Genomic DNA, 14,003 nt, shown 5'->3' on the forward strand with positions numbered 1-14,003 from the left:
GTTCCTGTCGGCCTGCCCTTCTTTGCTTCATCCATCTTATCTAATTGGATGGCTGTATATGTATGGGCCACATGTGGGGCAGGCTCTGAATGGGTGTTCCTTCTGCCTCTGTTCTAAACTTTGCCTCCCTATTCCCTGCCAAAGGTATTCTTGTTCCCCTTTTAAAGAAGGAGTGAAGCATTCACATTTTGGTCATGAGTTCTGTGGTCTTACATCTTACTTCTTTCTTGCTTCCCTGAAAACCTTCAGAGCCTGGGGATCTGTCCCTAAGTGGAGATGTGGAGAAATTTCAGGGTCCAGAGTATGCACACTGTGTAATGAATGATTTGTCTTCAACCCCCCCATCACCAAGAGAGTTGTGACAGAAAAAATAAAGAAAAGCTCATACTGCCAAGGTTATGTCTATCATTATAGTTACTCAGGGAGCTGAGGCAGGAGAATCAGAAGGCAGCTTAGTAAGACTCTATCTCAAGTACGATGTTTGTTTGTGTTGAAACAGGATCTCACTATGTAGTTCTAGCTGTTCTGGAACTAGCTATGTAGACCAGGCTGACCTTGAACTCACAGAGGTCTACTTGCCTCTGCCTCCCAAGCACTAGAATTAAAGGTATGGATCGCCATACTGGACTTGAGACCCTATCTCAAAAAAGTAGAAATAGAGCTAGAATTTTAACTGACGGAGCACTTGCCTAGCATGTATGGCTCTGAGTTCAGCTCCTAACCACAAAACAAACAGTAGTAACAACTGAACTCTATGTGTATTAGTTACTTTTGTATTGCTATGATAAAACACCATGACTCAAGCAGCTTGTAGAAGGATGGGTTTATTTTGGGTTTATAGTTCCAGAGGGATAAGAGTCCATTACAATCAATATATTGCTGCTGCTGCTGCTGCTGCTGCTGCTGCTGCTGCTGCTGCTGCTGGTAGTGGTAGTGCATGGAAGAAAGCACCAGGCATGGCAGCAGAAACAGCAACAAGCAGAGAAACCACATGGCTTTTGAAAGTTAGAGTCCACCACCAGTGACATACTTTCTTTAGCAAGATCATGCCTAAGTCTACTACCCAAGCAATGTAACCAAGTGTGGACCAAGTGTTCAGACACATAAGAACATGGATGACATCTCATTCAAATTGCTACACCATGGTAACCTGAAAGGCCACAGAAAGCAAAGAGATTTTTTTTATGTTTCTGAAGAAGGGGTTCCTGCTTTTCATTTACAGTAAGCATATTCATTTATATAAGTAGTGCTGTGTGTGAGGGATAAAAGATGACACAAAAGAGGCAAGGCCTTTTTAGGTCATGGTCAATTCATTTTTCAAGACAAAATAGGTAGAGACTGGAGAGATGGTTTAGCAATTAAGAACACTTGCTGCTTACTATTCCAGAGGAGCTGAGTTCAAATCCCAGCACCCATGTCAGGCAGTCCACAACTACTTGTGACTTCAGTACCAATACCCTTTTCCTGCTTCCAATGGCACCCTCTAATACATGTACATATATGTAAACATGAAAAAGTTTAGAAAAATGAAAATAGGGAGCTGTTGAGGGGTTTTGCATATGAGATAATAAAATTACATTTTTATATAATTAATTGGTATTAATGTGTTTTTGTATGCCTGAGTATGTATGTATGCCATGTGTGCTGCAGCCCGAGGAGGTCAGAAGAGGGTGTTGGATCTCCTGGAACTAGAGTTTCTGGATCCTCTGCTTAATTGCTGAGCCATCTCTCTAACCCAAACTTCCTTAATGATCATTGTGGAATCATTGTGTGTGGAGACAGATTTGAGGTTTGGAGTCTAGTTGGGTGAGCAGGACAGTAATTCCAGTTAGAAATCATAACAACCTGTGTTATGGATGCAACAGTAAGAATGACAGAGGCACACAAGTGATAGCCAAAGAATTAGGATATAGAAGTGATAATTTGGAGTTTTATACCATGTTTAAACTGTTACCCATTCCAAAAAGGGGGGCATTTTGAGCTATATAAATGTAGATAGAGATGTTTGGCTGTGAACTGTCAGGGGCAGACAAGAAGGAATGAAAGGAAAGAAGAGAGGATTTTTAAGGTAAGTGTACTTGTTTAAATAGTATGTAAAGAAAGAGAAAGAAATAGGGTGAGAGATTAAAGATACTTTAGAAAGAAGGGACATTTAACTGGTAAAAATAAAAAAAGGTATGTGACCTGTGTGCCAGCACTGGCTATTGAAAGATAGCATTTCCACTGTAAGAGGAGGAAAGGGTGGATGAAGAAAGAAGTCAAATTAGTTCTTATCTCATTATTTCACTTCTGTTTTATTCTCCAAGAAAGGAAGTAAATCATTTGCATGGAGAGAAGGGAGAGATAATGGGATCAAAGATTTGAACGTTACTGTAGATTGTGGGAAGGGAAGAGCTGAGTAGGAAATTATAGGAGAATTATCTATGTAATCTATATAATCTATATATTTTAGACAGTGAATTTATTTTGTCCAATGAGTGATTATTTCTTCTCTAACCTATCCAATGGTAGTGTAGTGGGATTGAACTAGGGATAGGTTTGTAAATGTGGTGAAAGGTGGGTGGGGCAAGGGAAGAATGCTGGAATTTAAGCTAGATAGTAAGTAGGTTGAAGTCAAGAGTAGGTGGATTTGGTGCTACAGGCCTATAATCCATTATTCAGGAGCTGAGGCTTGGGCATTTTGAGTTCAAGGCCAGCCTAAGCTGTACATAAGACCTTCTCTGAAAACAAAGCATAAAGTTAAAAAAAGAATGTACTTGGTGTGGTGTAGTGTGGTGTGGTTGCATGGACTTTTAATCTTAAAGCCCAGAGGACAGAGACAGGTAGATCTCGGTGAGTTTCAGGCCAGGTGTACACATTTTAATACAACAACAAAACAAATTAAACTAAGAATTGGTGAAAAGTAGGAGCAGCTAGGGATTTTCAAAGCAAAGAACAGTATAGTGAAACCTGGTGGATATATTTATGGTGAAATGGAACATGCATTTCGTATTCCGGAAGTGAGCCAATTGCTGGACAAACTCTGGGGGATGGTTATGAGAGTAGTAGAAATGAAAGTGGAGGTAACTATCTGAACATGGTTAGGTCAAAGAAGAGTGACCCCAAAAAGTTGGGTCTCCGTGTTATTAACTGATACCATGTAGAGTATTGAAAAGTTTTGGCGTGGAGAAAAATCTGTGACAGGTTCTCCTGGAAGTGAAGGGATGTACTGGAGAGAAGGGTAACTGGAAGTAAAGAGGAGCCAGATGTGGTATCGCTGCATGGTTTGAAACTCAAAGAGGAATGAGTCATCTCACACAAGGCTTGATGGTTGATGTCAGTTGTTAACTTGATGACATCTAGAATCACTGAGATTTAAGCCTTCAAGCATGCCTATGAGTGATTATGGGAAATTATCTTGATTGTATTTTAATGGAGGTGTGAAGACCCTCTCACTCTGAGTGGTACTTTTCTGGACTTTATAAATAGAAAAGGAACTGAGCAGCAGCAGACATTTATCACCTTTTTGACTGTGGACTCAATGTAACCAGATGTTTCAGGTACCTGCTGCTTTGACTTTTCTACTGGGATATACTGTGAACTATGAACTAAAATAAGAACTTCTGTCCTTAAGTTGCTTTTGTTCCTGGTATTCTGTCACAGAAACAGGAAAAGAAATAAGGCACAAAGGTAGAGATAATCTCAAATTCTCACTGGAGAGTTAAAAGGGTCATCTGTTGAACTTCCTTGAGTTGTCCAGAAGAGTAGGAGGCTTACATCTGATTGAACTCTTTTGTTCCCCCCCTGCATGATCCTTCCAACCCCTTCCCCTTCACCTCTAAGAGGGTGCTCACCCATACATAACCCACTCCCACCTTACCCCTTTAGCATCCCCCTTCTCTGGGGCATCAAGTCTCCACAGGGTCAAGGACATCCCCTCCCACGGATGCCAGACAAGGCAGTTGTCTGCTACATATGTATCGGGGGCATGGACCAGCCCACATATACTCTTTGGTTGGTGGTATGGTCCCTGGGAACTTTAAGGGGTCTGGTTAGTTGATACTGTTGTTCTTCCTATAGGGTTGCTATCCCCTTCAGTTCCTTGAGTCCTTCCCCTAACTATTCCATAGGGGTCCCCAACCTCAGTTCAATGGTTGGGTATAAGTATCTGTATCTGTCTCAGTCAGGTGCTGGTAGAGACTCTCAGAGGACAGCCATACCAGGCTTCTGTCTGCAAGCACAATATGGCATCAGAAATAGTATCAGAGTTTGGAACCTGTGCATGGAATGGATCCCAATTTGGGGTGATCTCTGGATGGCCTTTCCTTCAGCCTCTGCTCCATTTTTGTTCCTGCATTTCCTTTAGATAGGAACAATTCTAGGTCAAAAACTTTGAGATGGGTAGATGACCCCATCACTCAACTGAGGGCCATGTCTCTCTACTGAAGGTGGTCTCTTCGGGTTCTATTTCTGCACTATTGAGCATTTGGCTAATGTCATCCCCACTGGGTTCTGGAAGCTTCTCACATCCCAGGTCTCTGGGACTTTCTAGAGATTCCCCCCGCCCCCCACCCCACACTGTCGCATATTTTTATTCTTTCTCCTATCCCCCCAGGCTTCTTTCCTGTTTCCCCCTATACCTGATCCTCCCCCTTTTGCCCTCCCCCTCTCCTCTTCCACCCAGGTACCTACTTCCCTCTGCTTCCTATGATTATTTTGTTCCCCCTTTTAAGTAGGATTGAAGCATCTATACTTGGGCCTTCCTTCTTGTTAAGACCATATGTAGCTGATAGAACTCTTAACACAGTGCTCCTTAGACTCTATGGTGAAGAACAAGGACATATTTTCTTTTATTTTCAGTCTCTAATGGATCTGTTACTTTATAAAATGAAAAGAGAATGAGTAGTAAAACAATATGAACAAAAAACAATATCACAAACCTCAGTATTTCATTATTAGATTCAATGGCTATTAAAATATCCTGCCAGATTTCTGAGAAGTAATACTGTCATTTTCTGTACTTACCATAGACCCGTAGTCCAGTTCACATTAGTCTATGGATTACACTAATGGTTCTCAACCTTCCTAATGCTGCAACCCTTTAATACAGTTCCTAATATGTGGTGACTCTCAACCATAAAATTATTTTAGTTGCTACTTTATAACTGTCATCTTGCTACTGTTATGAATTGTCATGTAAATATCTGATATGCAGGATATTGGATATGTGACCCCTGTGAAAGGGGTCAAAACTCACAGATTGAGAGCAACTGGATTACACTTTGAGTAACAATGGTATGGAGAAAATTGTTTCCTTGTAGACCAACTGTATTTGTTTAAACTTGGAAAGTAAAGAAGTGTTCTGTTTTATATTTTTTGCTTTAAGACAGGTTTTATCTAGCCAAAGCTGACCTTAAACTACTGATTCCTCTGTTTCTATCTCTGAAGTTCTGAGATTATGAGTGGGTGTATTAGTTACTTTTCTGTTACTGTAGTAAAGCACCATGACCAAAGAAACGTATGAAAGAAAGTATTGAATTGAGCTTATATATAAGTTCCAGAGGGTTAGCATCCATGATGGGAGAGAGAAGGCACAGCAGCAGAAACAGCTGAGAGCTCACATCTTGAACCTTAAGCAGGAGTAAGAGGACACACTGGGGATAGTAGGAGTCTGTTGAAATCTCAAAGACTACCCTCCATGACACAACTTCTCCAACAAGGTCATACCTCATCCTTTCCAAATAGTTCCACTAACCAGGACCAGGTATCTAAACGTATGCGCCTATGAGAGCCATTCTCATTCAAACCACCATGGCACACATGTACCACTGTGCCCAGCAAGTGTTTCTTGAAGGGGAAGCTAGAGCACTTTATTTATCATGGTATAGAATTGCTGAGATTGTGACACAGAAGTTGAGAGAGGAGACAGGTAGTGGCTGTTTTTGGTAGAAAAGGCATATATGACAAAAGTTCAGGAGTGATGACAGCAAGGTTTCCTTTTTGAGCAGTGACCAAATATAGTAGGGACGTGAGACATAAAGCACGTATGTTATGGAAATGAGTGCCTTAGGTCCAAACAAAAGATTTATAGATTTAGGCCAGGTGACACAGGCCAGTTTGAGACCAGGAAGCTAAGGTAAGTTTGAAGTGAGATTGGGCTATACAGTGAAACCTTATCTCAAAAAGCAAGTAAGCAAACAAAAAATAAACTTTAGGGTAGTGAGGATTGATAATGTGGATATGGCAAAAAGTAATATTAGCTGTCACCTGTCATTTACCATATTTTTATGTACCTTGCTGTATGTAGTTGATAAAAGACTTTTAAAACATTTAAACCATAGCCAGAAATTATTTGAAGGGTTCTTGCCCTCTTTCCCCTCTTTCTTGGTGAGGGAAGGGCTTAATATGTGAGATTTCTTTGTATACATGCATCCAAAATTAAATCTAAGTGAGGCTGCGAAAATGATTACCTATAATTTTTTACTCATAAATGTTGGCTGTAAAATATTTCTAGTAGTTTTATTTAAAAAATATCTCAACAAAGTTCTAAATTTGAGTTTTAATACTTTGAGTGTGTTAGGCAATATAAAATATTAAAATAAGACTTGTTCTTAAAATATCTTTTTGTATTTGAGACATTTTTCTTATATAGTCCAGTCTGGTCTAATACTTGAGGGTAGCCTGAAACATGTGATAATACTCTTTCCTTCACCTCTAGAATGCTGGAATTAGAAGTGCGGATTAAAGGACTAAAATATCTGGTTCTTTTTACCTTTTTTTGTTTTTTTTGAGGCAGGGTTTCTCTGTGTAACAGCCCTAGCTGACCTGGAACTTGTTTTGTAGACCAGGCTGCCCTTGAACTCTGCCTGCCTCTGCCTCCCAAGTGCTGGAATTAAAGGCATGCACCACCACTGCTTGACCTTATCTTTTAAATGTAACTATTTGGAACATTTAAAATTCCTTATTGGGTTTACATATTTCTGTTTATTCACATACTGATGCTGTAGTCTCTTTCGACTTTGACCATTCTGAATCCTAACGAAGTTTTGCCATCATTGTTTTACACCAGTAGAATTTCGTATTGATGAAAATGTTTTATAATCTGTACAATAACTGCATGTGGCTGGTGAAATGTAGCTAGTGTGATAGAAGAACTACATTTAAATTTTACTTAACTTTATTTTTAAATTTAATTTACTTCTATGTGTATGAGTGTTTTGTTCACATATATGTCTGTCTGTATACCAACTGCCTGGTGCTAGTAGAGGTCTGAGGAGGTAACCAGAATCCCCTGAAACTACAGTTACAGAGGATTGTGGGCCACTATCTAGGTGCTAGGAATCAAACTCGGGTCCTCTGGAAAAGCAGCAGCCAGTGTCCTTAACCACCAAGCCATCTATCCAGCCCTCAAGTTTACTTAATTTTAATTGATATAAATGTAAATCATAATATGTACTATACTGTACTCACTGATACAGAACTATAGACATGGCTATGTTGTTTTCTTTTCCAGTTGTGTTGGTGTTGAGGAGGAGAAGGCTGCTGATATTGATCTGTACCATTGCCCCAACTGTGAAGTCTTACACGGACCCTCCATTAGTAAGTAGATCTTAAGATTTCCAGCAGGAAATAATAAGGGAAGAAACAAAGCCGTGGTAGCTATGGAGAGTCTTTGCCTAATTGCCTTAGATGTGCCTTCCTTAAGAAACAGCAGAAGCCCATGCAAGTCTAACAGTGCCTGTGGCTATTGCCCTAAGAGAGCAGGAATGCGTAGCTTTATCTCTTTCCCTTTTTAACAATTGCCTTAGAGGAAGCACACTCTTCTTTGCCAGGAGCTTTCATGAGTAAGAGAGTGTCTTTAACTGTAGATGCCCCTGGGGTTTTAGATTCTCAGCTCCTGGCCATTCTAACTAATTACCACTTGTCTTTTTCTGGTTTAGTGAAAAAACGTCGTGGATCTTCCAAAGGACATGATAATCACAAGGGTAAACCATTGAAGACTGGGAGCTCCATGTTTATCCGAGAACTACGGGGTAGGACTTTTGACAGGTGAGGACCCTCTGGATAAAGAAATGTTAAGCTTTAAAGCTACAGAAAACTGGACATAATTTTCTTTCAGCTTTTCCACTGGCTATGCCATTATGTGCCTCCTGATGTCTGGAAATCTTCTGGGCCCTGCAAAATCTCTGGGATGGGAACTTCTGTTTTGGTCAGTTCCTAAGTAACAGTGGCCAGAGTTTCACTTGATGTTTAGAGTACATTATGACCTATTTACAAAAATCTGCAGTAGTTGGGAAGCAGCATTTGTCTTAGTCAACTTATAAGCATCTGAACAATGCTAGAATTGGAAGGATTTTTTTTTTGGTTTCTCTTATGTATATTAATTGTACAAAGTAATGGGTTTTATTATGACATTTCCATGTATATTATTAAATATATTTTTATCATAGTCACTTATTCTGTGACCCTTTATTTCCTTCCCCTTTCCTATTCCATATTCACAAAACTCCCCATTTAATGTCTGCAAGAATCTTTAATGGTCAGCAAATTTAATTCTCTCATTATAGAGGAGAAGAAACTTTAAAACTAAAAATAGGGAGCCGTCATGTGTTTTTCAATCAGAAAGATATTTTTTTCTTTCATTTTACCTAGATTTAGTAAAAATAAAGTAATGAATTGAATGAAAATAATGAGTTAGAAATTAATGAATAAAGAAATATGTGGTTTAAATGCATTGGACTGTTTTTTAGGTTTCTTTTACTTCAAGTATTATTTAGGTTTTTCTAGGTTATTAGTTTTAAAAAATTAAAGGCTGTCAGTCCCCTCTACCACAGAGCCCTCAGATACCTTTTTCTATTTACATCAGTTAATTTCTTTTACATTTAAAAAATAGTCCTTGTATCCACACATATGTGGTTGTGTATCCTTTTTCATTTTTGACACAAATGGAAGCATTATATTTTGTACATTGCTTTTATTTTTAAACCTACATAATACGTCTTGGAAATCAATCTATAATAGCATATATAGGTGGTTCTTTACTTCCTTTCATGGTCATTTAGTATTTAATTGAATGGATATGTATTTTATTTGACTAGTCCTCTAGTGATGGACATTTAAATTGATTTCAGCATTTTGCTGTTATTAAGAAAAATTCTGTAGTCCATACGTTTTTTTCTTCAGTAATAAGCATTGAACCTAGGTATCACACATACTACGCAAGTACTCTACCACTGAGCTATATTTGTAGCCTTAGTAAATATCTCTCTGTACTTAAGTTTTTGGATATGTGTGACAAATATAGATGTAGATTTAACTGTGTAAAAGTAAAATTGTTAGGTCAAAAAGGGTATGCCTTAAGAATCTGTAAATATTGCCAATTTGCATAAAGCTTGTACAACTTCACAGATACTTTGTCAAGGCTCTGATGATTTTACTATTAATTTTCAAAATTTAGTGAAATCTTTTTATTTTAACTTATTACCTTAATTATGAAAGAGGTTGATTTTTGTTTACTATGGTTCATATTTATTAATAGCTTTATTTTTCTAAAGCATTTCCCATATTTTTATTGAGAAAATGTTTTCATGCAATATATACTAATCATGTTTTCTCCTCCCCTCAATTCCTCCAAGATCCTCTCCATCTACCCAATTCTGCACCCTTTCTTTCTTTTTAGAAAACAAACATGCAAAGCAAAAAGGAAACCAACCCACAAGAATCTTACACACACACACACACACACACACACACACACACGCACACACACGCATGCACACACACGCACGTAAGACCAAAAAAAAAAAAAAACCTAACAAAGCAATATGAAACAAAAAAAGTCTACAAAAATACCTTTGAGTTTATTCTGTGTCGGCCATCTACTTATGAGCATGGAGCCTACCCTTAAGTGTGGTTAATAAATTAGGTGGTGGTGCTCACCTTTAATCCCAGCAGCAGCAGAGGATGGCAGATTTCCATTAGTTTAAGGCCAGCCTGGTCTAAATATCAAGTTCCAGGACAATCAGGACTATGTGAAAAAATCCTGTCTTGAACTACAAAAAAGTGTGGTTAATACTTCTCCAATGGCATCTCATTGGGGAAAACTAACTTATTTATAACAGCTTTCCTTGCAGACAATTTTAGTTTTAAATGCAGATTATTATTTATTATCATTTTAGTAAAACCTGGGTGTTGTCTCCTACATGTTTTTCTCCTGGTACCTTTATGGCTTTAGTTTTTGCAGTTTAAATTTTGGGCCATCCAGAATTACATGAAGAGTAAGATAGGTACAGAGCTTATTATGTTTGTTTCAGTACAACTAATTTCTCTTTTCTTCATAGTCTTTTTTTCTTTTTTGGTTCTGGAGGTTGAAATCATGGACTCAAGCTAAGCTAATGCTCTGGCACTATGTATACCTCCATCTATGTACTATTCCCTTGTCTCCATTATGACTAGGAGTAGTTGAGGGAGGGGAAAGAATAATATGATCAAAATATATTGTATGAAAAATTAAAAAAATTCCTATCTTATAAGTACATGTATTGAGAAAGTGGTTGTAAATACTGTTTTTTAAAAGCTCAGTCTTCGCTCTCTTCACTAACATTTTAAATTGGATGTTGCTATTTTGGGTTAGAACAAATGAGTCAAAATTGTTAGTTATATCTCTTCTTAGGTAAGCTATTGACTAATTTCCTTTGTTGTTCAGAAAAGAACAGCCTGTTCACCATATATTCCCTACCTCTGTCAGTGACCTTGTCTCCTGCTTTGGAGAGGTTCTGCTTTTTCCTGGCAGATGCCATTAATTGTCAACCCATCTAAGACTCCCACAGGAAGACTATCCCCCGTTAGTGAGTGGCCATTAAGGCCTTTAGTGAGCAGAATCTCAAGGCCATGTTTTTTTCCTATCGCCCACACAGCTCAGACGAAGTGATTCTGAAACCCACTGGAAGTCAGCTGACAGTGGAATTCTTGGAAGAGAATAGCTTCAGCGTGCCTATCCTTGTCTTGAAGAAGGATGGCTTGGGGATGACATTACCCTCTCCATCATTCACTGTGAGGGATGTGGAGCACTATGTTGGTAAGACACCACAGACCCTCTTAACTGTGCCATTAGCTGTTCCTATCAATATTTAAATCATGCTTGGCATGGTGGCTCATGATACCTTTAATCTCAGTACCCAGAGTTCGAGGCCAGCCTAGTCTATATAGTGAGGTCCAGGGTAGCCAGAGCCATGTAGAGAGTCCCTGTCTTGAAAAACAAAACAGAAATACTAGAGTCGTTTCAGTAATCTACCTTTTTATATTCGCTTGTTAGCCGTCTTGAAAGTATGATGTGAAGGCCTTGCCTAGTGTCATTCTTTGGCAAGACAAGAGAGAGAATACTATTCTCCTTTTCCTTTTCAGCTTTTAAAAAAATCAGCTATTTTATGTACATGAGTGCTCTGTCTTCATGCATATCAGAATGGGGAATAGGATGCTATTACAGATGGTTGTGAGCCACTATGTGGTTACTGGGAATTGAACTCAGACCTCTGGAAGAGCGTGCAGGTGCTCTTAACCACTGAGCTGTCTCTCCATCCCTAGGGATTTTTTTGTTTGTGTGTGGGGGGGAGGGTGGGTAATGACAGTATTTATTTGATTCATTCTCTTCTTAACAGACCATTAAATTTGGTCTAGCCAAATATTTTTATTAATTTATTTTATTTATTTACATTCCAAAAATTGTTCCCCTTCCTGGTCCACACTCCCTGCGTTCTTCACCCTCCCCCTGTCTCTGAGAGAGTGCTACCCCACTCATCCACCCATCCCCTCCTTACCCCCACCAGCATCCTTTCTCCATGAAGCATGAAGCTTCTACAGGATTAAGCGCATCCTCTCCCACTGAGGCCAGACAAACCAGTCTTCCACTACACATATACCAGGGCCACAGAACAGCCCATGTGTGCTCCTTGATTTTTGGCTTAGTCTCTGGTAGCTCTGAGTGGTCTGGGTTAGTCGACACTGTTGTTCTTCCTATGGGGTTGCAATCTCTTCAGCTCCTTCAGTCCTTCCTCCAACTCTTCTGTATGGGCCTCCAACTTCAATCTAATGGATGGCTGTACGTATCTGTATCTGTCTCAGTCAGCTGCTGGTAGAGCCTCTCAGGGCAGCCATGCCAGGCTCCCATCTGCAAGTACAACGTGGTCTCATTGAGCCCTTTTTTTAACCTAGCAAATTTTAGGGATCATGGTTTCTGGTACCTATTCTTACATACTATTTATTACTAGAGCGTCAGTGCAGGGGGAGAATAGAGGAGAAGAAATACAGAAGCAGATCCATGGCAGTAGGCGATGTGAGAATTTCTGTCAGATAGCTCCATAGCCCTAATAGCTCCCACCCAGATCTTGAGTGAGGGTGATAGATTCCTACTCTCTGCTCTGAACACATAGTATCTGAAGACAGAATTCCTGGTGCTGGGAGGGGACAAGAAGTTTTTTTTTTTCTCTGAGATACATAACTCAGTACAGAACTCATTTCTTTATTTCAGGTTCTGACAAAGAGATTGATGTGATTGATGTGGCCCGCCAGGCTGACTGCAAAATGAAACTTGGTGATTTTGTCAAATACTATTACAGTGGGAAGAGGGAAAAAGTCCTCAATGTCATTAGTTTGGAATTCTCTGATACCAGGTAGGAGGGGAAGGGTAACAGAAAAGTCTGACAGAGTGTCTAAAACTTGTAGATAAACTTGAATTTCTATTTTGGTTTGTTTTCTTCATTCTAGTAGTTTTGTTTCTCCTTTTGGAGGAGGGAGTTGGCTTATACTTTGTAGGATGCTGATTCAACTTTATAATAGCTAAGTCAGTTTCTTCAATTTCTTTTTTTTTTTTTGTTGTTGTTGTTTTTTTTTTGGAGCTGGGGACCGAACCCAGGGCCTTGCACTTCCTAGGCAAGCGCTCTACCACTGAGCTAAATCCCCAACCCCTTAGTTTCTTCAGTTTCTAACAGCTAGATTATACAGTATCTATTTTACTTAATTTGTCTCCTCTGTTCTAGGGCAGCTTCCTTTGATCTTTTCCTAGTGTTTATATTTTTATTTTATGACTGTCCTAAATGAAGAATAAGTCCTCAGTTTTTGGAAATAGATTTTAAAATTAATCATAAGTAGTTTTTCTAAGGGTAAGTTGCCTACATTTAAAAGGGAAAATTATAATCTTTAAAATATTCCATCAGAACTTACATATTGAGGACTTTGGTGAATATTAAGAAATTGTAACATGTATTTTTGTTCTTAAGAAACTTACTAATTGCTTATTGGCATTTAAGATTTCAAATAATAAAAAGTTAGATTTGCAAGAAGTTGCAAAAACAGTGTTGAGCTATGTGCAGGGTCCTGTGTACTTTTCAGGTTCCCACAGTGGTAACACGAGTATAATATTAAAATCCTTGCTATTGCTTTTAAGATTAAAGAACCTAAAGGTATTTAAAAACTGTAGTTTCCTTATATATCAGTTAATCCAGAAAGCCTGTATAATAGCTTGCAGACATGCAGAAAAGGGGAAAAAGAAAACTAGAACAAAAAGAAAATAAAGATGGGGGACTAGGGTGCATATGGATAGGTACTGTACACATGAATGCATAATTCTTTGTTTAAATAGTTGGTGGAAATAAGATTGCAGAGTTTTCATTGATTTTTCTGAAGAGGAGAACATAATATTATAAGATGTATGGGTTTGTATGTGATTAAAAACATCCAGATTTATGAAACTGAGCTCCAGGAGGTTTCTGTAATTGTAAGAGCTTTTCATAAAGAAGGTATGAAGGTAGGGAAAAGACAACTGTTATGAACTGAGTGCTGAATGGGTAGACTGGGAAAGTGAATAATGGGCATGACTATTTAGTAGTCAGAATGGCCACTTTCTCTTGGGGGAGGATTTGGAGCTAGGGTTTAGGATGAGATTTGGAAGCTGAGTGGAGCAGGACTAGTGTTCAATTTGTAAGAATAAATGTTGTATTATACCTTTGGGTTCTGTGGAGAAAATGATT

The 14,003-nt window shown here is 38.7% G+C and overlaps 1 protein-coding gene across 11 annotated transcripts in view; it reads left to right on the top strand.

The window, feature by feature from the left end:
* The window catches only part of Phf8 (PHD finger protein 8), a 99,348-nt gene that overhangs the window by 12,375 nt on the left and 72,970 nt on the right, over positions 1-14,003 (top strand). For all 11 annotated transcript variants that reach the window (XM_063280065.1, XM_006256792.4, XM_063280067.1 and 8 more), the window contains 4 exons: positions 7,493-7,578; positions 7,920-8,028; positions 10,896-11,056; positions 12,506-12,647. In XM_063280065.1, coding sequence (XP_063136135.1) covers positions 7,493-7,578; positions 7,920-8,028; positions 10,896-11,056; positions 12,506-12,647 — 498 coding nt within the window. The remainder of the gene's footprint in view (positions 1-7,492; positions 7,579-7,919; positions 8,029-10,895; positions 11,057-12,505; positions 12,648-14,003) is intronic.

This window comes from Rattus norvegicus, chromosome X (assembly GCF_036323735.1).
Source record: "Rattus norvegicus strain BN/NHsdMcwi chromosome X, GRCr8, whole genome shotgun sequence".
NCBI classification, from domain to species: domain Eukaryota; kingdom Metazoa; phylum Chordata; class Mammalia; order Rodentia; family Muridae; genus Rattus; species Rattus norvegicus.